The 25865-nt window shown below is 26.6% G+C and overlaps 1 protein-coding gene across 5 annotated transcripts in view; it reads left to right on the forward strand.

The window, feature by feature from the left end:
• The first annotated feature begins 486 nt into the window (after positions 1–486).
• Positions 487–25865, forward strand: part of LOC113374090 (AMP deaminase 2-like) — a 33658-nt gene continuing 8279 nt past the window's right edge. The window contains exons 1-2 of one of the 5 annotated variants that reach the window (XM_026614353.1): positions 3632–3808; positions 9359–9634. In XM_026614353.1, the coding sequence (XP_026470138.1) occupies positions 9361–9634 (274 nt within the window). In that variant the 5' untranslated portion in view covers positions 3632–3808; positions 9359–9360. Of the gene's footprint in view, positions 608–3631; positions 3809–9358; positions 9635–16576; positions 16682–25865 lie in introns of those variants that run through there. The other 4 variants (XM_026614354.1, XM_026614355.1, XM_026614357.1 and 1 more) reach the window with 4 other exon arrangements.

The raw sequence follows: 25865 nt of genomic DNA on the forward strand, positions 1-25865 counted from the left end.
AGACGTAAGAGCTAATATAAACCCCACACATAGGAGAATGGTAAACCGATGGGTTGCCTCTCATAAAATACGTTAGGTCATAAGTCTTCAACAAACAGCTTATAGAACATGTAAAGTAAGAGTTCTGATTAATAAATAAAATATAATATTACAGCCAGTTTAAATTCTGAATCTTACTGGTACCAAACCGCAAAAGTCAATTATTTTCTAAAAAATCGATAAAATTATATCAAAACTTATCATGTCCCCAACACGTGCTCCATTTAAATTTCACACGCAACGTGTCAGTCCCCCTCTGCGTGCGCACAGGCCATAAAAAACAAACGATTCTACGGCGCATGCGATTCCCCAAGTGTCAATTCTATATTATTATTTTGACAGCTTCGAATAGCATTCTTGTATGTATTAATTTGTGTGTTAATACAACCACTTGTTTTGTGTTTGTTTATTGATTATAATAAATGATTGTTAAATATGTACGGCATATAATTTAATTAAAATATGAGTGACCAGAAATCAGCCACTTCGAAGAGCAGGCATAACAATTTTGGAACCAATTCGCATTCTGATTCTGAAGAAAATGATTTACCTAATAGGAATATAAAAGGTAAGTAATACAATATGTTTTTTCTTTAAACCATTATTTATCAAAGATATTATACATGATATAGATAACTTATCAAGCAAATTATATATTATTTTTTTGGTTGATGGGTACTTGGTTATTCCATGACCTTTCAATTTTTCTGTACATGTTTGTACATATTTATAAGGCGCTAATTGTTGATACACTCGTATGTCATTAGATAATAATTCATGTATGTAGCATTGCATATCATCATTCAGATTTATAGTTGTTAAAAAACACTTATGAAAAACATATATTATCTATTTAAAAAATCAAATTTAATGCAACTTTAGGGCTACTAGTTGAATCAGACTCTAGCAGAATGTTTCTTAAGGGGTTCCATGGGTTTCCTCAGACAAAAAACGGCCTTCTTTTAATATGTTTTTTACATATAAATATAAAATATTTTAATGATTTTTTTTATTTGAAAATTACATATTTAATAAACATTTTGTAAAATTTTCAAAAAAAAAAAAATCAAAATGGCGGTCATTACGACGCCATTTCCGGCAGTCCCTCGGCAAAATGGTGCCTCCGCGTTGTCAGCAGAAGTTCTTTCAGGATCATCCCAAATAAAAATAAAATATACGTGTTTTAGTGAAAAAAATAAACTAGGTATTGGACGAAGGAAATAAAATAAAAATTGGTTTTTGGCAGACGTTTTTATAAAAAAATGCCAATTTTGATAAAAATTTCTCGTCATTTTTTTTAAATTGTTGTAATTTTAAAAAAAATTCTTCGTTCAAGACCTTGTAAATGATATCTCGAAGACCAGTGTAAAATTTCATCAATATCTGTTGAGTAGTTCGCAAGAAATCTTGACAACCGCCTTCGAAAACATAGTTTTGAGAAAAACGCGTTTAAAGTTTTAAAAGACAATAAAAGTGGATCTCGAGCTTCCACCTTTTCAAGGCTGTATCTCCGAAACTATTGGTCGGATCAACTTGAAAATTTAGGACAATATTCTAGATATGTTATAAAATTTAATAAGACAATAAATAAAATCGATTTTTTGAAACCGTGAAACCCATGTAACCCCTTTCGCAAATCTTATAAATTGATTTAATGCATCTTCATGCATATTTAATGAAGAAATGACTGTCTACGATAAATAGTGAATGATTTTTTAGGATTTCGGTCATTTTAATAAATATTTTTCCAAATTAAAATGTTATGCCATCCTGATCGCTTTTTCTTTTGCCAATAATACAACTCCCAATCAAGATAGCCAAAACGACTTGTTCATAATCTTTTAAAAATTTTGTGTTTTTAATCAATAAAGACTTTACATATATATTTTCATAATCATACTTGACAACAATTTTTTTAATTAATTTTTTATGTTTTAAAAAATAATATCCCCTTCTTATTCATCGTCATATTTAAATATTTGTCTTAATGGAATTTGTTAAATTCTAAAGTTCATGATGAATATATTCTGTGAGAAATATGTATAATATTTTTATCAAATAATTTTTAATTAATCTCATTTATTTTTAAGCTTATATAAAAATGATTTGTCAATTTAATATGAAAAGAGAATATTTATAAAATTAGACTTACCGGCATAAATATATTTATTATGAAACTTATAAGTTCCTATTAAAATCAAATGAAATCACATTTAATTTGATTTAAATGATTGTTTATATATTTATTTAAATAATAAAAAAATAAAGAAAAATGTAAGGTAGCAACAGTATATTAGTAGGTACACCATAGTAGTTTAGAAAGCAAAATAATTGCTTCTCTAATTGGATATTACCAACTAGAATTTAAATGCATGTAAATTCATTTACCTATCTGTTTGATTGATAAAATATTAAAAAAAAATATTTATTATATTGTTGCTGAATGTACTTATATGTAATAATAATACAATAAAATTTTTGCTTCTCTAATTGTATATTACCAACCAGATTTTAAATGCATATACATTCATTTTTCTATACGATTCATTGATAAAATCTTTAAAAAAAATTTCTATCGTTACTGAAAATATACTAATTATACATTTTGGAATCGTTAACTTTATTGAATTATTCTAAAAAAATAACAGTTATTTTGTAATATAAATGATGTATATATAATGATCTGTTAGTATTCTAACATTGATTTTCGGTGGTAATTTGAACCGAAGTACAAAATATCATCTTTCATGATTCAATGTACAGTATCATTATATTATTAGGAATAGAATTAAAATTATCAAAGAGATGATTCCATCTCATGTATCCAATTTTAATTTTACTCTAATTGTGTACAATTAGATTTTAACTTATTTTTCTGATTTATCACTGTTATAACTAACAAAACTAACTATTGTTACTAACACTATATTGAAAAACAACAAACAATATAAATAAGGAAGTAATTTGACTGGTTAATATGATTTTAGGATATAATATCCTAAGTTAATATATTATGTTTTCATATAATTTAGAGTTATATGTTAAATTGGTTCAGTTATTTTATATTAACTTGATATTATATGTATAATAATTGCGAATTGATATTCGACAAAGAATAGCTTTTTGAACAAAAAGCTCGTACTTTACATGTTAAGTAATCTTTACAAGGATTTGATATGGAGATTTCTTTTCTTATTGATATAAGATAATCAAATAATTTTTGTGCAAATCATAAATGAATTTTTTCGCAAAAATTGAGTCGTCCAGTAAATATATATAAAATTGTCTTTCTATTATCAATCAAGTTCAATGCCACAAATAATTATGCTATGTCTATCGTACATAGGTGTATATATGTGCTATCTTTGAAGAATTTGTTTATCAAACAATATTATCAACGAATATAATTGTTTAACTATCGTCAGCCGCCAAATATTAATTCCAGAGCAAATACTGCGTAGTTTTCGTCCAGTCTTCTATTGTTTAGCAGCAGATCGTCATCATATTATATTGAGTTTCTAATTAACACTTTGGTTTTTAGTTTTAACCAGATCATGGTATGCGTATTTATTTCAGAAACGTTTCTGGCCGCGGACTCATTAGTGTTTTATTATTAGATACATTGAGTCGAGTTCATGTGAAATTTCTCATCTTTAGTATGAGCAAAACTGTTGTGATATACAGATGGTGATGAAAAATGATTAGGAATGGTTTTTTAAGTTTTATCTAAACAGTGGGTTGAAGTGTGAGCGTTTGACGAGCTTGATAAGTGAGTAATTTATGAAAAATTAATTACATTTTTGTATGACATCAGCGCGATAAGATTTTGGTCTATAGGTCTAAACCGAATTTAGTCAGTTATAATTCTTTTAAAAAATATGTTTATCATTCTGGCGATATTATTCCATCGAATCTTTTGATAAAAACTTATTTTTTTATTATTGTATGATTGAAAAAATGGAGAAAAAAGAGTGCGCGTAAGGTTCACATGCGGTTGAAGTAAAACTTATTTGCTGCTGTTCAAGATGGCATTCAAGTAAAAATAAATACATCATATAACAATTTTGAATATTGATTATTAGTAATATGGTAACACTCGCGATGCACACATTTATTAGTGTCACCCATTATACATTTATATAATGATAAATTATAAATTATATATTTATAATAGCATTAAAAATATGTATAATATTTAAAAGCAATAATGTAATTAAAGTCATACTTCAAATATGACATGATCGGTTTGTCATTGTAATTAGCATTTAGAAATGAACCTTCATTAGAGAAATAAAGTAATTGCTGATTAATAAATTCTATAGTATTTGTTCACACAGGGGATTATGTTAAACAACGGCTAAACAAATATTGCTTTCGCAACTTCATTTATCATGTAATTGTGTTTGAAGAAATGAACCTTCATTAGAGAAATAAAGTAATTGCTGATCAATAAATTCTATAGTATTTGTTCACACAGGGAATTATGTTAAACAACGGCTAAACAAATATTGCTTTCGCAACTTCATTTATCATGTAATTGTGTTTGAAGAACTTCATGTAAATAAAATTAACATACATTCATTGACTGCTGGTATTTTCTATACTTTTTCGCTTGCGATATAATCTCATTCTTTGAACAGCTGTAATATCTGTCTTGCTTAAGAGGTATTTTTCATTTTAATAACTTCAAAGATTTATAGAAACTGCGAATAATATAGAAATAATTTCTAGTCAATAAACTTACGTTAAGTACACGGCACAAATGGTTAATTTGTTTTATTATTTTCAAGGAACAAGGTAAAATATTCTTCTGATTCAGGAATTTTTCATTAAATCAAGATTTGTACTACGATCTAACTTTAAAATGTTTATTTATATATGCCGATTTTCTTGTTGATATCGGTACGCATACAACGTTGATGCCGGTACGCAGATCTCTATTTATATACACGACGGCTAATCACAATCGACCCTTATTGAAATGATATCATCGAGAGCGAATGACGTACAGTTCTGACGTAACGCATTTCCGTTGCATTTGTACGGATTTACATTCTAGTTGCGCCTAAAGAAGTTTTATTTAAAAAAATACTTATATATCTTATAAGATTTACACTCTATATGTAAGCCGGTAAAGACAATATTTTTTAACAATGAGTTCATTAAAGACATTTAATTCATAGTAATAATATACATATTATGTATATTATATCCTAATTTTTATTTGAAGTGTAACTGAATATGATAAAATATACCTTTTGTATCATTAGTTTAAAATTAAACTAAATAAATATGAGAGTTAGGCTTGGTGGAATACAGATGTTTTAGCTGGGCATTTGAGAAAGCATTTTCTTAATAATAAATTCTGCAATAATTATTTAAAATTTATAAATCAATATCTAACTATTAGAGCTATATAACTTTCAAAAATATTTATTTTAATAATCAAACCGTTTAAAATTTAAGATAAATGCGTTGATGAGCTATTTTATCATTGTATGAACTTTTATTTTATTAAAAATTTAGAATATAATTTCATAGATTAAATTATGCTTTCTATTATCTTTGGAAACTTTACTGAAAAATTCTGACAAATTAAACACAGTAAATAAAATAAAATTGGTAAAAACTAATTTGTATTTGTATTTAGAGTTGATTTTGAAACATTTACTTATAAACAGAGTGTAATAAAGATGAGCAAAATTTGTACGTTCTAAATAAAAATTTTATTTTAAACTTACATAGATCATATATTATATAGGTTGTTCCTAAATTTTATATTAATAAATAGGCATCAAATGTATTTTAAATCAAATCTTCGATTTTTTATTATCTTCCTGCAGAAGTATCCCTTCGTAGGGCTATTATTTAATGTGACCTATATTCGAATAGAATGTAACTCAAACTAGACAAAAATTCCCATGTATCTTTCATTATAATTTGTCTCGGTTTATTTTCATGAGTAATAAATTTATTCTAGGAAGTATTCAGATCGAAGTCGTGTGCGTATTATTCGGCCATTTCGTTGCCAAGCTTAAAGGTCAATGATATTTGAGAATAGGAACAATATTTTATTTTGGCAAAGAATTATGCCAGTGGAATTTCTTTGTTTATTTTTGTTAATTCAGTTTTACTATACGACAGTAATGTAATAAAAAAATGTAATGCATTTTATTAATTCTTCAGGCATTTGAACAATTAATTTTATGGGAGTTTAGTAATTCAATACAAATGCTGATAACATTGCATCTTTTTAATTCAATCAACTATCAATAACAAATGCAAGAATGATATGATAAAAATTTAAAACTTTTAAAACATAAAATCCAATACAATAAAAAATCTGTAATATATAAAATATTTTTATCAGAACCATAAGATTTTCCATATATTTTTCATATTGCTTCAATCATATATTAATAATTTAAAAAATCCCAAATATTTCTCTTCAACTACTCTGTAAATTCCATTGATTTATTTACACTTTAAAAACAATGTTAGTATTATTTGCATATTTATTCCAAAACAGGTGTTAAAATTAGCAGGATTAATTATGATGAGTATGTAATTTTGAGATCTACTTGACGTAGCTTCAGTAAAAGAATTTTTCTTATTCTTAACTTTAAATTTTGTATTATTATTTATACAAAAATGTTTTTTGTAATTTACTCACAATTGGTTTTAATTTTTATTAGAATCGAAAACTTAATCGAATTATAAACTTTTTCAGTATCATTCTTGTTAGATTATTTTAATAGATTCTTATTAGAATCTAACTTTCATAACTGATCATTGAAATGATTAATTTCAAAAGCAATATTTATCTGACCAATGCATATTTTAAGCTCATCAGAGATTACATAATCAACTAAGCAGCTAGGATGCAATAATTATCGAGATAAATAGAAATAAAATATAACTGGGTCATAAATGAATATAAAAAGTATTTTTTTGGTCTGTGGTCCTGTTTTTTATTTAGTGTTTATTACTTTTTCAAAATTTCGTAAAATAACACTGATGTCATACAAGATGTATTGTTAATAACATCGTTTAATGATAATATTTCATGTAAAAAAAAGTGAAATATTTATTTTCAAATTTCACGTGAAAGTTATCGTTATAATTTTAATTAAAATATATAATATAGCGAATATATGTAAATATATATGTATATATATATATACATATATATATTTAATATATATATATATATATATATATCCGACAGACGTTCTGTATCCACGTCCAAAATTTTAAAGTTATAATTTTTTTAATATTCTATATATGGATATAATTTTGGTAAAAAAAGTCACATAGGCAGATATGATTTTCGAATACTAGAGATCAAAATACGATACTTTGCCGAAGAAACCATATCTCTAAAATGAATTCTAATGTCCAGTGCATTTATCCAAAGATTGAGCCAAATTTTGAAAAATACTGTTTTGGCTCATTTATAGCGTCCCAATAGTGTCTCTACTAACTTCGGAGGGCCTATTGTTCGCCTCCTGGAACCTCCCCTTAGAGGTCCCCCATACAAATTTTGCATCATTTATAGTACTTCAACATGACAAAAATCAGCGATTTATTTTTATTATAAAATTTATTTACACAAAAATTTAAATTAAACTATGTAAATCTTATAAATTATTTCTTGAAGTTTTTTTTGGTTTCATGCCTGGAAATTTTTGCACGCCTCTCTAATGTTGGAGCTAGGACAGCCACTAGCTAGCATAAAAACAAAGAGACAAAATGCATTGAAAAAATTGAAAATTTTATTTTTTTTTGTGAAATTTTTTTTATATGTGTATGAATTGATGTCCGAAAGAAAAGGTTCCAAAAAATTCTTTTGGCCCAGTAATATACCAAAAACGATGATTTTTTGCAATTTTTGTATGGGTGACCTCTGAGGGGTCCAAAGGGTTGAAAGTTGGGCATGGGTGGATTGGCCTTTCGAAGTTAGTGGGGATCAATTATACATTTAGACGCGTTTGGAGCACTCTAAATGGGTCAAAACGCATTTAATTTTAAATTCAACCCTTAACTTTGGGTCAATGCACGGGACATCCGAACTCTGTTTAGAGTAGAGGTATGGTTTCTTCAGCAAAGTATCTTAGTTTGATCCATAGAATCCGAAAATTACATATGCCTAAGCGATTTTTAAATCGACTCAACATATATATATATATATATATATATATATATATATTATTAAATATATATTATAAATTTATGTGTGTTTATTTGCATAAAAAATATTATGAGTGCAAATAGTACCGATTTCATCTAAGATTGGTACCTCCCATACTGATAAATATAATTACATCTGAGGAAATAAACTAAAAATGTTTTATATAAACACCGTTCAAAGTTCTTCAACATATGTGTATTATTAAGGTGATCATTCGTCCTGATTTGGCCAATACAGTTAGTCCAGTCATTATAATAAGTTCACCTCGGAACTCGAGATACCCAGCCGTAAGTCTGTAATTACTTGTATATTGACATCCTAACGATGTCCTAAAACCTACATATGGTATTGACACCCTACCAGATGTAGATTTTGAGACAACTTGAGGGTGTCAATATATAAGTATTTACAGACTTACAGCTGGGTATCTCGAATTCCGAGATTTTTACCTAATTTAAGCTTAAATGAGGACTAAGTCTCGGATTTCCATTTTGTGTCCCGGGATTTAGATCTTTTGTCCCGGATTGTCCCTGATTTTTGAAAAGTATAAGTCAAAATTGAATCTTTGCAATTATTTGATAATAAAATTACAACTATCTATCATATATCTGAAAATAATATATACAGCAAGTATAAATGCAACAATAAGTTATATATGAGTAAATTGTCGAATATAAAATTAAGATACATTTTAACTCATAAAAAAGAGTATAACATGTAATCGAATAATAAAGTTTTTATTGTTGAATTCGCAATTCTGAATATAAAAATTGATTTTCTTAAAAAACTGTTCTCTTTTGTATTTAAATAATATTTATTATTTTAAAATCATATTTAAGTTAGCATGTAAATGGCCCCTCCCCTTCACCCAACCGGTTTAGCTTTATTAAAAATTGCTGTTCCGGTTATCATTTTTTTATATTAGCTCTAGTAAATATGCCACTGGGGGCATCTACTAATTTGTAAACAACTTGTCAGCATTCTCTGCTAAATATAATTATTTTTATAGATTGCAGAATAAAAATAAAATTTTAAAAAAATTTACATAACATGGTCGCCTTAGTATTAAATTTGTTCAGTTTTGTCCACTTATTAAACTTGAAAATAAACCTAAAAATCGACTATCAGCCATGTGTTCTCGCGGCGTCTTGAACGCGATCGACGACCCCGACGATGACCCGCAGCCGATGTCTCCCCTGGCGTCCAGCCTGCCGGCGCTGACGGTGGGGTCGCCCCTCAAGATCAGAATCGACCACCCCGGGATCAACCCATTCCTGATGGAGCCCCATACAGGTAGCCGAAACATCGGCAAAGATGTTTCGCATCAGGACACAAACAAAACACATACACAGATGGATTCGGGACTAGCACAAAAACACACTGAGGACGTGACAATTTCAATGAGTAAATAACAATATAATTGTTGTCGCTAACAAGACGGCTAGCAGACGTCCGTCAGACGCGCCTGATAAAAAATGCTTTGTGATAATAAATAAAGTTTGATTCATGTGGGAAGAGAGCTGGTACTGAGATTTGGCAATCGGATGTTCGTCATCAAATTACTTATTATTAACTTCTTTTTAAAATCAAAAGTAATTATGCTCACTTGATGCTTCCAAATACATCACGTGAAAGTATGAACAATATTCGATATTGAGGTGTTGAAAACTGCTTTGTACGAAGGAAAATTATTCGTTCAATCTAGCTGAGATGCATTTTCGTGAATTATTACCACTTCACAATTACTACATAAATTTTATTTATCATGATCAAAAATTTTAAGAAGTAAATGAGATTGTAATTCAAAAACAAAATTGATAAAAACGTGTATAGTCAGCCCTCGATTAACACGGCACTCTGGGTACACGGTTCCCATACTTCGCAGAGCTAAAAATCCGACATCCCTCCGACTACACGGACTTCCTATTACACGGTTTTTGTTCAACAGCCCATAAGTTGAAGCGAACCCTATGAGTGTTTCTAGGAATTTAATAACAAAAGGGTATTAATGTAAGTTTTGTTATCGACTTTTATCTTTTAGACATACTTGATTATATAATAGCTGTCTGAGAATACGTTTGAGCTGACTTCTGCGTCGCGCCAATTTTTTAATAATGTGTCTATGTCATACATGTCATTCCGCCCGTATTACTCGTACTTCAAGTTGTATTCCATACAGCACGAAAAAATTGTGCGATTTGTACTGAGTCTCTCATAGCGCGGTTCCTATACTGCACTATATAAGTTTCCATAGAACGCAGTACGAATTTGCCTGAATTGTACGTTAAATACGAGTTTTTTATAGTACGGCCCCCATACTGCACTGTGTTAACGAGGGTTGACTGTAGTACGCTCATCTCATTTAACATACTCAAAGAAAAATTAAATCTTTTTGCAAAATTGGCTACATTATATACTCTTTATATTTATTTGTTACTGTCTATGATAAAATCGAAAATAATTTATTGACACTGGTCATTTCAAATTGAAATATACCAGAAACTTGGCATGAATCAAACTAAAGACATATTTATGTGTTATTCTATAACTGTGTTGTCATATTTGGCTGTTTCGTGTTTCTTTTTTAAATATTCATAATTGTGGTTGTTGCTTATTTTAATATTTACAACTAACATTTTTTCCAACCCTTATTCTAAGGAAATCCATGACTCTTTGTCATTTTATAAAATTTACTAACTTATTTAATAAATACAAGATTTTTTCATTTTTGATGGAGATTATAGATTATCTCTGAACACACTGAACTTACTTTATTTTAAAATAGGACTTCAGTTCTATATTTGAAAAAAATTGAGAATTTTGATAGTTAGGGTGGTTTACTATCTCGTATGATACTGCATGCGCATTTTTTTCTTAATTTTAGTAATTAAAATTGTGTGCATTTTGCCGCCTCTGAATTATATATATGCGTTTTCAATGAAATATGTTTGTAATTAATTTACACAAATGTGCTTTTATAAAATATGATTATATACATACATATTTGTTAGATACATGTGCATATACAAGTATAACAGACATTTATACTGGTATAGTTTATGTCTGTATAAATTTTGTCTTATAAGATTTATCTTAGTCATTCATATTAGGACTTGCCCATAGGTAAGCGGTTAAGAGTGACGGGACTTGTTTCAGAGGTCCCGGGTTCGATACCCACTTCGAGCAGCCTGTTGTCAGGCAACAGTGACAACGATTTTTACTTGGAAATATAAATAGCAATATGTTTCCAATTGAAAATAGCCCTCAGCCGGCATTGTTGCACCATACTTGCGCTATTACAGAGATTGTAATAAAAATTTATTATACAGAGATGTGACAACTGTTTGGGTTGCCATCTGGAATAAAACAAATATAGTTTGTAAGTTGTAAGATATTAATCACAACAGCTCATAAAACCTATAAGTTCTGATCGCTGTTCAAATAAAATTTTAAAAAAAGTCATTCATATCAATTAATTTTTTGACGTATTCAATTTTTGTCTAAATAAATAAATTCCATTGTGAATACTGAAAAGGCATTCTTTACTCTCTTGCCTCGAATGAACATCCACTCATCTACCTGTGCATACGAGTGTCGTCCATAGACGACATCCATTCAACTGAATATGCAACTACATGTCCCTACGTAGTGTCGTCCATAGACCTGTGTATACGGATGTCGTCCATGAACAGCAAGATCTGTGTCGGTCTTTGCTTTAAGATTTTTCACCATGAAACAACGAGTTTCATAGTTAAACGAGATTTTAATTTTTATTGTAATTTTTAGTTTATTGGAAGCGATTTTTTTTAATTTCAATCCCTTTTTATTGATAACGATGGAAATATCTTAAAATCGCCCAGTTCAGTGACACTACTAATGAATGAGCTGTTCCGTACAGCAGCGATACTGCAAGAAAAAAATTCCATAATGGATTGTAATTAAAAATAATAATTTTTAAGCTTTGCTGATTCAAGTTGGTTATTACCTCAGCTAACGGCCCTGCCCTGGGGCAGATCACCCATTATTATTAATATTAATCTATGGATTAAGATTAGTTACTTTTGTGGATGCCTTTTAATACTCTTTGACTATTTTACAAAATTAGTTTAAATAACTTATTCTATCTCCAACATATTATGACATTGATTATCTAGGCCAATGTAATAATAACAATATTATCAAATATAAACCAATAAAAATAAATTCATAAATATTCATGTCCACATAGCCATAATATTATGATGCACTTTGCGATGTGTCTATTAGGCGATGAATGTTCGCGCATTTAGCCTTGTGGCGTTTTAATGCGTTTCAGATTTGGACCATACTCGTCTTGTATTTGGAATCATTCCAAAAAAATTAAGTTTTTGCTGTATAATCATTCTGAGCCACATACATGATCTTTTAATTATTCTAAACTCAAATATTCAAGAAAACAACTTCTTTGTTTAATAATGTAAAGAATGCTACAAATTTTGATCAAAATATAGCAATATTTCGAATGGTTGATATTTTTGAATTTGGTTCCTGAAAATAATAATTTCACGAATTTAACGTTTTATTAATAACTTATTTCAAAAATTGCTTATGAAATTTATTATTTTTTGGCAGTTTAACATGATAATAATTCAAATTTAAAACAACTCAATTCTTAAATAATATATTATACGAACTTTGCTCATAATGAAATTGAAATTTATAGATAGAAAGATCTGCTAATATTTTTTTACAACGATTCTTTAACTCTGTTTCAAAGTGAAATTAGAAGTAAAAATAATTAATTTGTATATAATTACATATCTTTCAATTTGTCGCTAAAATTACTGAAAATAAATTTTATAAAATGTTAATGAATAATCATTTCAGGACACACACCTGACCTTTTAATTATTTTAAACGCAAATATTTAAGAAAATAAACCATCATTCTTACAATGTAATGAATTCTAGACATTTTCGTTAAAATATAGAGATCTATTAAATATTTGTAATTTTTGAGAAAATTTAATTTAAAAATGCGTTTAATTCAAAAATACGTTCCAACATAATTATTATTTAATGGTTTACCATGCAAATAAAAATATAAAACAACTCTATTCATAAATATAAAATAATGATAAAACATATAAAAACGCTGATGATAGATCTACTAATATTTTTTATGTGAGATTAAATATTTTAAATAAAAATATTTAGATTAAATTATTATTATAGAATATTATTATAGATTAAATATTGAGAAACAAAATTTAGAAAATAAATGCAGATATTATATTTGTATCTAATGATTTTTTAGTCGATAAACCTAAAAATGTTTTTTTAATATTAACGTTTTTAAAAATGATTTATTTACTAAAATCTACTGATGCTATAATTTAATGAACCGAACAAAGAAAATAAACTATTTAAATAAATTCTGCAATATCGTTTGCATTCTAATAAATGTTTATGTGTATTTGAAATTATTTAGAATTTACCTATCAAAGAATAAAATTAGTTTCATGGAAATCTAAAAAAGCAACAAATTATAGTTTATTTCCAACCCTTATTTCGATATTTTAATTTTTTTTTCAAAATTTATTTGTTATAATTATTAGAGATAAGCAAGCATTCTATTTTGTAGTTTTTGCTTAAAATATATTTGTTCTGATAATATCTTACATGCAATGATCAAATTCAATTTTGGCTTCTCGGTATATTATACTGAATGGTTTATGACTAATTTTTGTAATAAATATAGTTTTAATTATAAATTCGTTTCACCTTGAACATGCAATAAGGCTTCGTGAATCAGATATATCTGATATGCACAAACAAGATTATGATCAGGTAATCCTATTTACTCTAAATTTGCACTGTGCATTAATTAAAAACAGAATATTGAATTAGTTATTGTTTTATATCAAAATGCGTACTTTCTGCAGTAATTGGAATATATCGGTTTTGAATTTGTTGATACTAAAATAATTAATATTGATATCTTTGGTACATGCAAGTACTGCATATAAGGCTCAGGATACATTCTTATTCATTTTATTTTATTTAAAACTTTTTTCACTAGAAAATTTGTACATTATTTACAATAATTTGCTTTAAACACTTGGGTATGCTGATTTTTAGTTATTTGATAAAGAATACACATTTTTTAAGTCATATAAGAAGAAATATAGAGAAAGAACTAGTTTTTGAAATACATATTTAGCAACAAAATAAACTTTTATGTAAAAAGCATGAAAACATAAATAATATAATTTTTACATTGTTTGCTGGTTCTAAATTAGTTGAATGATATAAGAGAAAAAACGTTAAAATAGTTCAATGTAAATTATATTTTTGTTCGGTATATTTCACACATTTGTGCAAAATGGTGTTTGTAATTTTTTATTTCATTTATCTATTTTATCTTATTTTTTTTATTTAATTTTCTTCAATTTCATATATAAACATTTTCTACAATTATATGACTGTTATTCAAATCTTTTTTGTTCAAAGTTTGTGGTTTTTAATTTAAGAAAAAAATCTTCGTTTCATTAAGGTAAAAAGAAACTTGAACTTGAAAAATCGTGTTATTTTCGAGTTATCTGTTTGCTTGAAATTTTTTAATAAGAAAATGATCAAGTATTATACGATTTTACAATCCTGAATAAATGCGCCAACTTTTGATGAAACTTGCCATAACACTTTAGTACTTTTTTTTTAAATGATGGCCTCTCAAAATCGACTATTTTTAAAAATTTTAAATTTATATTTCAACAAAAAGTCTTAATTTTTGAAAACTTGGGACAATTGTATTATTATTTTTTAATGTGGTCTTAGAAATGATATTCACAATGATATTCAATAATCGAAAAATGGTCATAATTTCAACAAAAAACAAAGTAATTTTTTTTTCTCAGTTTTTTCATAACAATTGAGGTCAATACTATGGGACACTCAATAAACAAAAAATATTTTCAAACCACGATGTAAAAAAACATGTTTATTTTTGTTTAGAACATTAGAGATCAATAAAAAAACTAAATTAATCAATAGAATTTATATATAATTAATTGGTATTGGTATTTTGCTTTGAGGCAAGTTACATGAACTTCCTGATATGTGTAAATAATCGACTTAATCAATAAAATATGAATTAATTTATAAGTGATAAAAAGCATTCCGAGTGGATTTATTACACATCATTGAGAACGAACGAACACGTTAACTCGGAGTGTTATCTAAAAGCAAATTTTCAAAAATCAATAATTTTTATAATTGAACCAGTTTTCGTAGGACTTTAATGGTTTAGTATATTCATCAAGACCAAGAACGCTATCGTTAAACCAAGTAAATCGTCTAATTTTAATTTTAACAAACGGCAAAAAAAAAACAAGTCATTTTCTCAAACTTTGATGTATTTTTAAAATTAAACTACTTATCGCAAGGTTGTAATATGTCGTTAGGTGTCAAGTACTATTAGACATGATATATATCACCAAAAAAAGTTCCATAAAAATCGGCTCAATTTTTTTTTCAACAGTTAATTGCAAGAAAACGTCTAGGTAGATTTTCGCCTAGAACTAATCAGTATCATTTTCAACTAATATCTTTTGAACAGTTTTTGATTTTTTGGAATCGATTCGGTAGCATGAGCTTCAATGTGGACGAAAAGTTTAACACTTTCTTCCAAATTGCAAAGAAATGGCTCGACCGATCGTCGCTCAAAACTGAGAAACGATAATCCTCATCGAGATACATAAAATGACACAGAAATTTTAAATTTCTGAAGTCGGTCCAGCCGTTTTTGAGAAAACGTTGATTCACGGCAAAAAATCACAGGCACACAAATTTGGTCTCATTTGGTTCAGAATGGCATGAAACGTCGAAGAAACATAAAATTAGCGAATCGGATTTTTTTATGAAAACATAAACTTCTTCGGGAAAAATATTTAGAATGAAACTGCATATTGTAATAAATATGCTCCAATATTCCATTACTTTGCTTAGCCCTAAAATACACTAGCTTAAATGATATTACTTGAAATATTGTTCATATATTTATTCATCGATAAAAATTAATCATTACCATGTGGTCGTAGCCTAACTTTCCTTGATGGATGTATCATATCGAGTGGCTAGTACAGTGAGATGTTCAGTCTTTATCGAATTATCGTTCAGTAGCCACCAAGTACCGTACCAGTGCAGTCGTTTGTGATTTGAACAAATATACATATTATTTTATGTGATATCTATATTTATATTTTCTGAGACGCATTTGCCATCAATTAGTTATTTTCCTATGTGCTTTTTTGTTTACGTGTAGAATGTCGCATCGCATCTGTTTTGAATTACATTTCTAATTGCAACACGTGGACAGTTGATTTTTTAAATTTGTTAAAGGAAATTTGAAAACATATGAGTGATCCGACAGAACCTTTAGATATTAATAGATGGCTGAATGGGGAATCGCAAAGTGAGTTTAATATTTACTAATTAACTAATTATTAACATACTTGTGGGATAATAAAATTAATTTACAATCAAATCGAGGTACTCAAAATCAAACCATATTCAAAATCGTTCAGTATTAATTGCTTCTTTATATTTTAGTAATATGCTAATTATTTTACTAGGTCTTTGTTTTTGGTTAGGGATGTTGTTAAAGGTGGGTCAAATGACTAGCATTACTTCATTATTACTATGCTAATAGTTTTACTAAATATTTGTTTTCTGGTTAGGGATGTTGTTAAGGGTGGATCAAATGACTAGCATTATTTTGACAAAAATTTCGTATATATAATACTCACATAGTATTAAGAAAATAAAATCCAAAATTATATTCACAGTAATGTAATAAACATTTCTTATACATTTTCCTAACATTGGTCATCACATTGTCCTTTCTTTACTTTTTTAAACAAGTTTTGGAAATTAAATTTAAAATTATATGTTTATATATAAATATATAATATAAACAAAAAATATTACAGTATTAACTTTCCGTAGGGTAGTTATAGTTTGCATATCTTCACGTTAAGAAGGTTTCTGAATATTTTAGCATACCTCAGAAAAAAATGGATGTGTATGCGTGTATGTATGTATGGATACAAATTTTCGCCCACTTTTTGGGGCGCATTGATCAACCGATTTGAATAGTTCAAAAAACATTCGATTAATATCTAGAATTTAAAATAATATTAGTTTTTTATTTATATTTACTTAGATGAAAACGTTTATTTTAAGGCCGATTTTATGGTTAATCACAAACAAATTTCATAGAAACTTAAATTTTTATTCGGTACTTTAATCTTTATCTTGAATTTAAATGAATTTATTATATCAAAGAACTTTATTTAAATTTACTCAAGTAAAAACGTATTGCGGATTTAATTAATTTTTTAAATTGTACCTTTATCTTGATTTTAAAAGAATATAAAATTTCTATTTATTTATTCAGATTTAAACATTTATCACAGATTTATCATGAATTATTGTTTTAAACACAGAAAAACATTTTCCCTGCTAAATACAATTTTATCGGAAGCTAAATATTTATACAGTATTTTAATCTTGAATTTAATGCCATGAGCTTCAATTAGTATTTCTATATACTTTTAAAAAATTTCATAAATTATTATTATAAATGTTATCTGACCTTTTATTTAGCAATTATTTATTGTAAATCATATAAAATTTGTAATTTTTTTTTAAATTTTCTCTGTTATTTTTTTAGTAGACATTTTATTGCTTTCATACATTCATTAAACAAAAGCAAGATAAGACTCATGAAAATATAGTCATAATTTATTATTAATACTATATATGTATATTTGAAAAAAATTATTTATTCAACTAAAATAAAGAGCTAGTTTTTCAATTTCACACTACTGTTGTTAGAAAATAATAGAGTAATTTCTTATATCATTTAAATTATTTTTAATAAAACCAAATGAATTAAAGTATATGAATTATAGTTAAGAATTCAAAAAACTATATTAAGAAGATAAAATAGACTATACTGATATCAGTATGTAGAGAATTTGAGTTTTAATTTTATTTCACTTCCATGATGTATAGATTTTTATATGGGCATTAGTATTATATAACGCTATATATATATATATATATATATATATATATATATAATAAATATAACTAAATACGTCTATATATAATTTCATGTGACACAATATATGATCCATATGCATAATCTGAAGTCAGAGGTCGTGAACTGAATAGATGGTCTCCTCGTATAAATACTTTGTATTACAAGTCGTAAATATACATTTATCGTTAATATTTCATTAACAATAATAAATCGAGATTATATTATAATTTTAATTTTTAAATTTGGTTTATTGCAAATTTAGTTAATAGGACATCAATAAAATTAATAGCTTGTTTTATTAATACGAGAGATACAAGATTTTCTAAAAAAGTGCATTTAATAACTATTTTTGAGAACTCTGTATAAAATTTACAGACTTCTAAGGAACTTTTAACATTTTCATTTAACTAAGTCAAAAATTATAATTTCTGGTTATTGGTTATTCTGGTTAGTGGTTATTCTGGTTAGTGGTTATTTTATTATATTTTTTATCTTCCCGTAGGATTGGCTATAGGTAATGGACCAAATATCGAAAATGAAATTTTTTGCATATCTTCCAGTTTTAGAGGTTTCTGAACATTTTGGCATACCTCAGAAAAATGTATGTGTGTGTGTATGTATGTGTGGATACAATTTTTTGTCGACGTCTTTGGGAGTACCGCTCAAACGGTTTGAATGATTGAAAAAGCAATCAATTCCTACTGATGAGGATTAGTGCTGATTAGTTTTTAGAAAAAATCGGTTCAGCCGTTTCCGACGTACGAAGCAAAGAGTGCAGAAAATGCAAACTTGCTTTTTGCGAGAACCGGGCATCCGTTTGAAATGATTCAAAGAACATTCAATTTATATTGATAGGAAAGAGTGGGGATTAGGTTTTGGCAAAGACAAGTCCAGCCATTTCGGAGATACGGAGCCAAATGTGCAAAAAATGGCAGTTTTTGAGACAGCTATGCATCCGTTTTGAATGATTCAAAATAGTTTCTGCTTGTGTTTTTCTTTTTTTAATTGCCAAAAAATATTTTATTTGATTTACAAAAATAATTCAGATTTTAATTCTAATGCTTGCTAAAATTCTAAAGCTCACTTATGTACTTGAAATAAATAACTTTTACTTTACAATTCAGTTTATATAATTCTTATACATATTGCACAATGTTCTTCAGTTTAAGTTCGATTGATTGAGTTTTGTTTATTTACTTTTCTGTGAACATATATAAGTTACAGTATTCATAATAATCTATTTGAATAACCATTTAATATTGCTCGAATATTTCATAAAGGTAGTGAAAGTTCCAGCAATTTGCCTCAAGGCACGATGCCATACCACTAGTCTCCCTTGAATAATTTATAATACTGAAGTTTTAATATTATATATTTATATTGATATAAATTAGAGTATTTAAAATAAAAATATTAAGTAAAATAATCCTAGTCATTCAAAATAATAACCCTTGTTAAGTATATATTTTTCATGAAATTTTGTCAAACGAATTGGAATAATTCACTATTATTTTTTAATATTATTGATACAAGTATTCCATTCAAACAAATTAAATAATAATTATTTACACTATTTACTTATCATTATTATATTTAGTTCATTTTTCTTTGTTATTATTGTTAAGTGTTATGAGTTTGTCTTTACATTTTGGACAATGTTAATAACAATAACGCGACATATATGTTTTGCAAAACTATTATGTCTGAATCGATGTATTAAAATGATTACTTATTCATTATAAAACAAATTAGTCAACGTTTCAATTAATTCTATAATTTAATTATAAATTTTCTACAATAATTTCTTGAGTATGCAGCATTCGTATGTAACCACCCATTGAGATGGATTCAAACATTTTGTAAAGTTGAAACTTGTTATAATCTATATTGTGTCAATTTTTAAATTATTTATTCTATATGAGTATTATATACAATATTAAAGCTGTAGTTTATATCTGTATTAATTAATTTTTTGGGTTCTTAGTCCCTGTTTTCAATAGTGAAAGAAAAGTATGCATATGGGCTCGTCTCTCATACTGGTTTATTGGACCGGTATTGTTCGGAATTAAAAGAATTTAGAGCGGCTTTACACCGGCATTCTTCTCAAAGAATCACGTATTTCATTCAAATTATAGAGATTAAGATCGTTTCAGATCTATTCTTATTCAAAATGTTTGGAAATACGATAAATATAAAGATGGAAGCATTTGAAGTTACCTTATTTTCTTTGTAATTGGTCAAATGGTCTATTGTGGCGAAGAATCAGATCGAAATTTAAAACTTGCCTATAACCTTTGTATGTACTTTTGTGCGCACAAGTTCATAATTTGTAGATAAAAGCACGAGGAAAATTATTTTTTATAATTGCATATAATACCTCTTTGTATTATATATGAAGATATAAATCATAAATAACTATTAATTTCATTTTATATATTCATCAGTGCTTCATTGAAAAAGCAGTTACATTCATTATAATTTATTACTTGTTATATAATAATTATTGTATATCTTTGAGATTGTACGTTTTTTTAACTTAAAATTTTGGTCACCATATATTTCTTAATTAGATGCTATTTGAACTACCTCTTTTTTCCTATTTGATTCCAAACCTTGGCAACAAATTTTCTTATTGGATTCTTAGTTTTTTTTCATATTAACAAAAATATCTTTTTGTTTTAAAATATAATTTTGATATATATATATATATATATAAAATATATATCGCTATTTAGTATTTTGTACCAAATAATATCAAATTAGACTATTTTGCTTTCAAAATGTTTAAGTTCGCCATAATTTAATATGTTCACTATAACACATGTTATTACAATTACAGTAAATACTATTTAGTACTAAATGGTATATTTAATGATTACCTAATGATAATAATAACTGTGGGATTTTGATCATTTTTAATAATTTTGATAAAATATTTAGCACTTATTTTTAAATAATATCGATACAAGTATTCCTTGGCCAAATTTTCCACAGAATATCATACTTTCATACCATCATTAAGAATCGATTTTGAGAAACCTTTTGATTTAATAAAGTGCTTAATCAATCTAAAATTTACTTAATGGTGATTGGTGATTATTAAGGAAATTTTACCCAAAAAAATACATATCATTTGGCGGCATTTTAAAAACATTATAAATATGCATGTATTTATTGATAATCGATGGAAAATTTAGTATATCAAATATAGAGATCTTATCCACTTAAAAAATATTTCAGATATCAGTAAAAATACATCTCATCTGTTTTTTCAAAGATATATTTAGTCATGCAAATATCTAATCTGGATAAAAGCTGTTTTTTTAAAATACATATGAAATATTGGATTTTTAGAAAACCAAATAGTTTAAAATAATAATACTGAATTTTTAATATTTTGACTATTTTTATAATTTTCAAAAGTAGATAATTTTGCCCTAGAACAGAAGTTTTTATTATTAATAGAGTTGAATGTTCCTTTACACTCTTAAAGAATAGATAGTAGATTTCACTTTTTCAGGATATTATTTGGTAAATTCAAATAATATATCTAACGATTAGATATTATAAAAAATTTAATCTTCTAGATCGATTTTGTTTAAAAATTTACCATGTTTATTTATCTATTTCGAAAAATAAACTAATTAGAACTATAAAGATTTAATTAAGTACGACTGCACTATATTCCTTTGTTTAAATCTCATTGTTTGTAAACACAAAGCTCTGCACTGTATCCTTATTTTATCTGCAAGCGTTTTTGTTTTATCTATTCTATACTATCTTAGTGTATTTTTTTTCTTCATTTCTCATAATAATATGTTGACAGTTTTTCATTTCTAATCTATTTTTGTTTAGATTTATGTGATACAAGATATCTTATAGCAAACAATTTGCTGACCTATATGTTGATAGCAACGGAACTTTACTGACACAGTAAAGCATTCTATCTAAAGTGTACATTTACTTCAGTAAAATTGAATTTATCATATTACTGGCCTTAATTAGTCATATATAATTAAAATTATATATAAAACAGAAGATTTGATTGATAAAAACAATGAATTTTAAAGATCTCTAGAAACTGCAGGGTAATTATTTTATCCACTCACTTTTTTTGAAATCATTTCCTTTAGCATTCATTAATATTTTTGCATTTTTCAATATGGGATAAGCAATCATTAAATTGTACGAAGATAGTCGAATATAATAAAAAATACTTTACTAAAGTTATTGAGCACTTATTAGTAAAATAATAATACAACATTCATTTCATAAAAATATATTTTAATCATTGCTGCATAGTTAACATAAATATATAAATCTAATAAAACACATAAAATTTTGAAATTGAACAAAACTTGTTGCTTAATTTAATAATGAAAAAAAGAAATTTTGCTGGATTGTGAAGGAGAAAATATAAAACATAGTAAATCCTATGATATTTAACTTACTTTTTCCCTATTGTGCAATAAGATATATGTATCTGAATTTAAATTCAAAAATGTATTTATATTTTAAAAATCAATAACTAACGAATACTAGTGGGGCACATCATGCCTTAAAGCAAATTGTTGGAACTTCCCGTACCGTAATTAAACATTCGAAGAATAAAAATAATCAGTCAATAAAAATGTGTATAAATAAAAACCTATTATAAAAACTAGGATTTTCATTATTTGTTCCTTGTAGACAAAATGTGAAAACTTATTAGATTATACGACGTTGCTTATATATGTTTGAATGAAATATATATAAATAAAATCTAATTAAGCGGACTTATTGTTGGAATTAACATATTTTATTTCAAATGCATATTTTATTCCTGAAGCGAACGAAAATTGCGCCAACCAACTGAGCTATAACGACATGCTCTATCTAAATGTCTAGGATCTAAACGGAATTTCTGCTCTGTATCTTCGAAATGGCTGGAACTGCTTATACCAAAAACGAATTACTACATCACCACATCAATACGAATCGAATGTTTTTTGAATCATTCAAATCGGCCGATTTGTTCTCAGATCCTAACATTTTTTGCACTCTTTGCTCCGTATCTTCGAAACGGCTAGACCTGTCTTTGCCAAAAACTAATTAGCACGTCTCCTTATCAATAGGAACCGAATGTTTATTAATTTATTCAAATCGGTTGATCGGTGTTCTCGAAATCTTCGACGAAAATTTGTATCCGCACATACACACGCAGATACATCAATTTTTTCTGAGGCATGCCAAGATATTTAGAAACCTTTAAAACGTAAAGATATATAAAAAATTTCATTTTCGATTTTTTTGCGACTACTAACTACTTTTAACTTACCCTGCGGGAAGTTAAAAATAGAATAATATTGGATAAATAGAAGATTATAAATATTTATACATTTGAGTCTTTCAATCGTAGTTGTTTAGTCTATTCGTAGTCTATTCAAATAATAAATTTTTAATAAACATATACATAAACACATACATATGAATATACATAACAAATATACATATACACATAAGTATACTTATGAATAAATTACACATAACATATAAATAAATTAAACTTCATTTGGATAATGGATATAAATTAGAATTTATATCAAGTAAGACTTAACTTCCATCTGCTATATAGTTTTCAAAAAAGAATTCAGCTGTTTTAAAATCATTGGACAAAAATTTTTGTGTATAAACATGACTTGCATTAAAGTACTTTTGTTTTCTAATAAATAATCCATTAATTCATGTTATTTTATTAGCTCTTACTTAAATTACATCACCGAGTACAAATTGATGATATTATCAGTTACGACCTTTTCCTAGAATTAAATTGAATACTCTGAACTGAATAAACTATTATATGAATTATTTAGTGTAGGGGGATAAGTTATAATGATACTGGATTTTGTTTTAAAAAAAAATATACTTTTTGGTATATCATTATAACTTTTTATTAACTTTCATGTCTGGTAACTATCAATTTCATAAATATTCTTTATATTCAATATTATAAAAACCACAAATTGCAGTGTTCGCATTTTAAAACGACACTTGTAAATTTTTCAGAATAATGATATAATGACATGTTCTACAATAAGGATTAATATTATTTTTTATTTTATTGGTTTGCTTGCCTTTTTATGAATTTGTAAAAATAATATGTAACTGTACAGAATCTCCATGTAACTTAATATTTTCATATCTTAAAATACTCAATATTAAATAAACCTATTCGGGTATTAGTTCTTATTCGTACTAATATTTACCTTACTTTAACTTGATATATCAATTAAGTTGTCATTTCATCTAAATAATGTTTTATAATTATCAGTTTGTTGTTAATTTATCTTAAATTATAAATAGTTCTATTTTTGCATCCTTATCTCTATATGTGAATTAAGTTACATCATATTGCATCATTTTTCCACTATAAAAATTCTTGGGATAGTATTTCTAATTTTAGAATAACAACATGACATCAATGGCGTGATAATAGCTTCAAATATTTGTCCAGTAAATTAGAAACAAATTAGTGGTTGATTAGGAAGATTTTCGTACATTTTTATTTAATTTTAAAATTTATTCACTCTCATTATTACAATGAGTCAATGAACTATCAGTTTTCGATTTTAAAGGAATAACTATCTGGTCTACATATGCTCATCTCCTTTTATATTTTGAATCATAAAATGATTTTTTTTTCAAATCATATTATAAATTCAAGCCAAATATTTATTTGTGACAATATTTTAAATTTGATGAAAGTTATTTTGGTACTTTTGAATATGTTAGTACCTACTATTGATGTTCTTAATAATAATAAATAGTAGTTTGTCCAAAGGCAGGTCCATGGTGTGGGAGCACCACAAATCAATGATTAGATTTTCTTTCTTTGTTTATTATGCCTATTTTATTACTATTAATACTTTTTATTTTTATACATTTTTTTTCACACTTTTTGGACTTGTGCTACCATACCTCTTGGTCTTGTTTTGATGTTTATAGCTAATTTTATGTTTATTTAAATTTTTGGTTATTTTTTTATTTATAATATTTTGCAATATTCAGAGAAAAATGAATGATGAAATCACGATGAAAAAGATCTTTTATAATCTTAATTAAAATTCCCACCTGATAGTCTTCAAAAAAGCTTGTCAAAGTCTGCTCTATAATAGTACCTTGCTACTAATTGTTTAGTAACTAGGTTAATCAATTAATTGCCATCAATTTAATTCGATGATCTGTAAAAAAGCATTTAAGTGCTTTCAAATTGATATATCTTTAAATAATTGCTCAATTATTCTGAATAACGGCATTAGTTTGAAAGAAGTGCATTGCGTGCCATCGGGCATTAAATATAATTTGTAACGATCTTTGTAGCTGTCTTGAGAATTTCATGTTGTTTGGAACTATTTCTATATTGATTCTATCTTGAGGTGAAAATCAATTAACCCATAAATATTAAGAGTCAGGTTTTTGCCTAATAACTTTAAATGAATTTTGCTATTAGTAGAAATCGAGCTTTTCAGCTATGTAATCGACTTTTGTGCAACTTCCTCTTCAAGTCTAA

This window comes from Ctenocephalides felis, unplaced genomic scaffold, assembly GCF_003426905.1.
Source record: "Ctenocephalides felis isolate EL2017-DRISC unplaced genomic scaffold, ASM342690v1 CF-g0.4_SCAFFOLD_01604, whole genome shotgun sequence".
Taxonomy (NCBI): domain Eukaryota; kingdom Metazoa; phylum Arthropoda; class Insecta; order Siphonaptera; family Pulicidae; genus Ctenocephalides; species Ctenocephalides felis.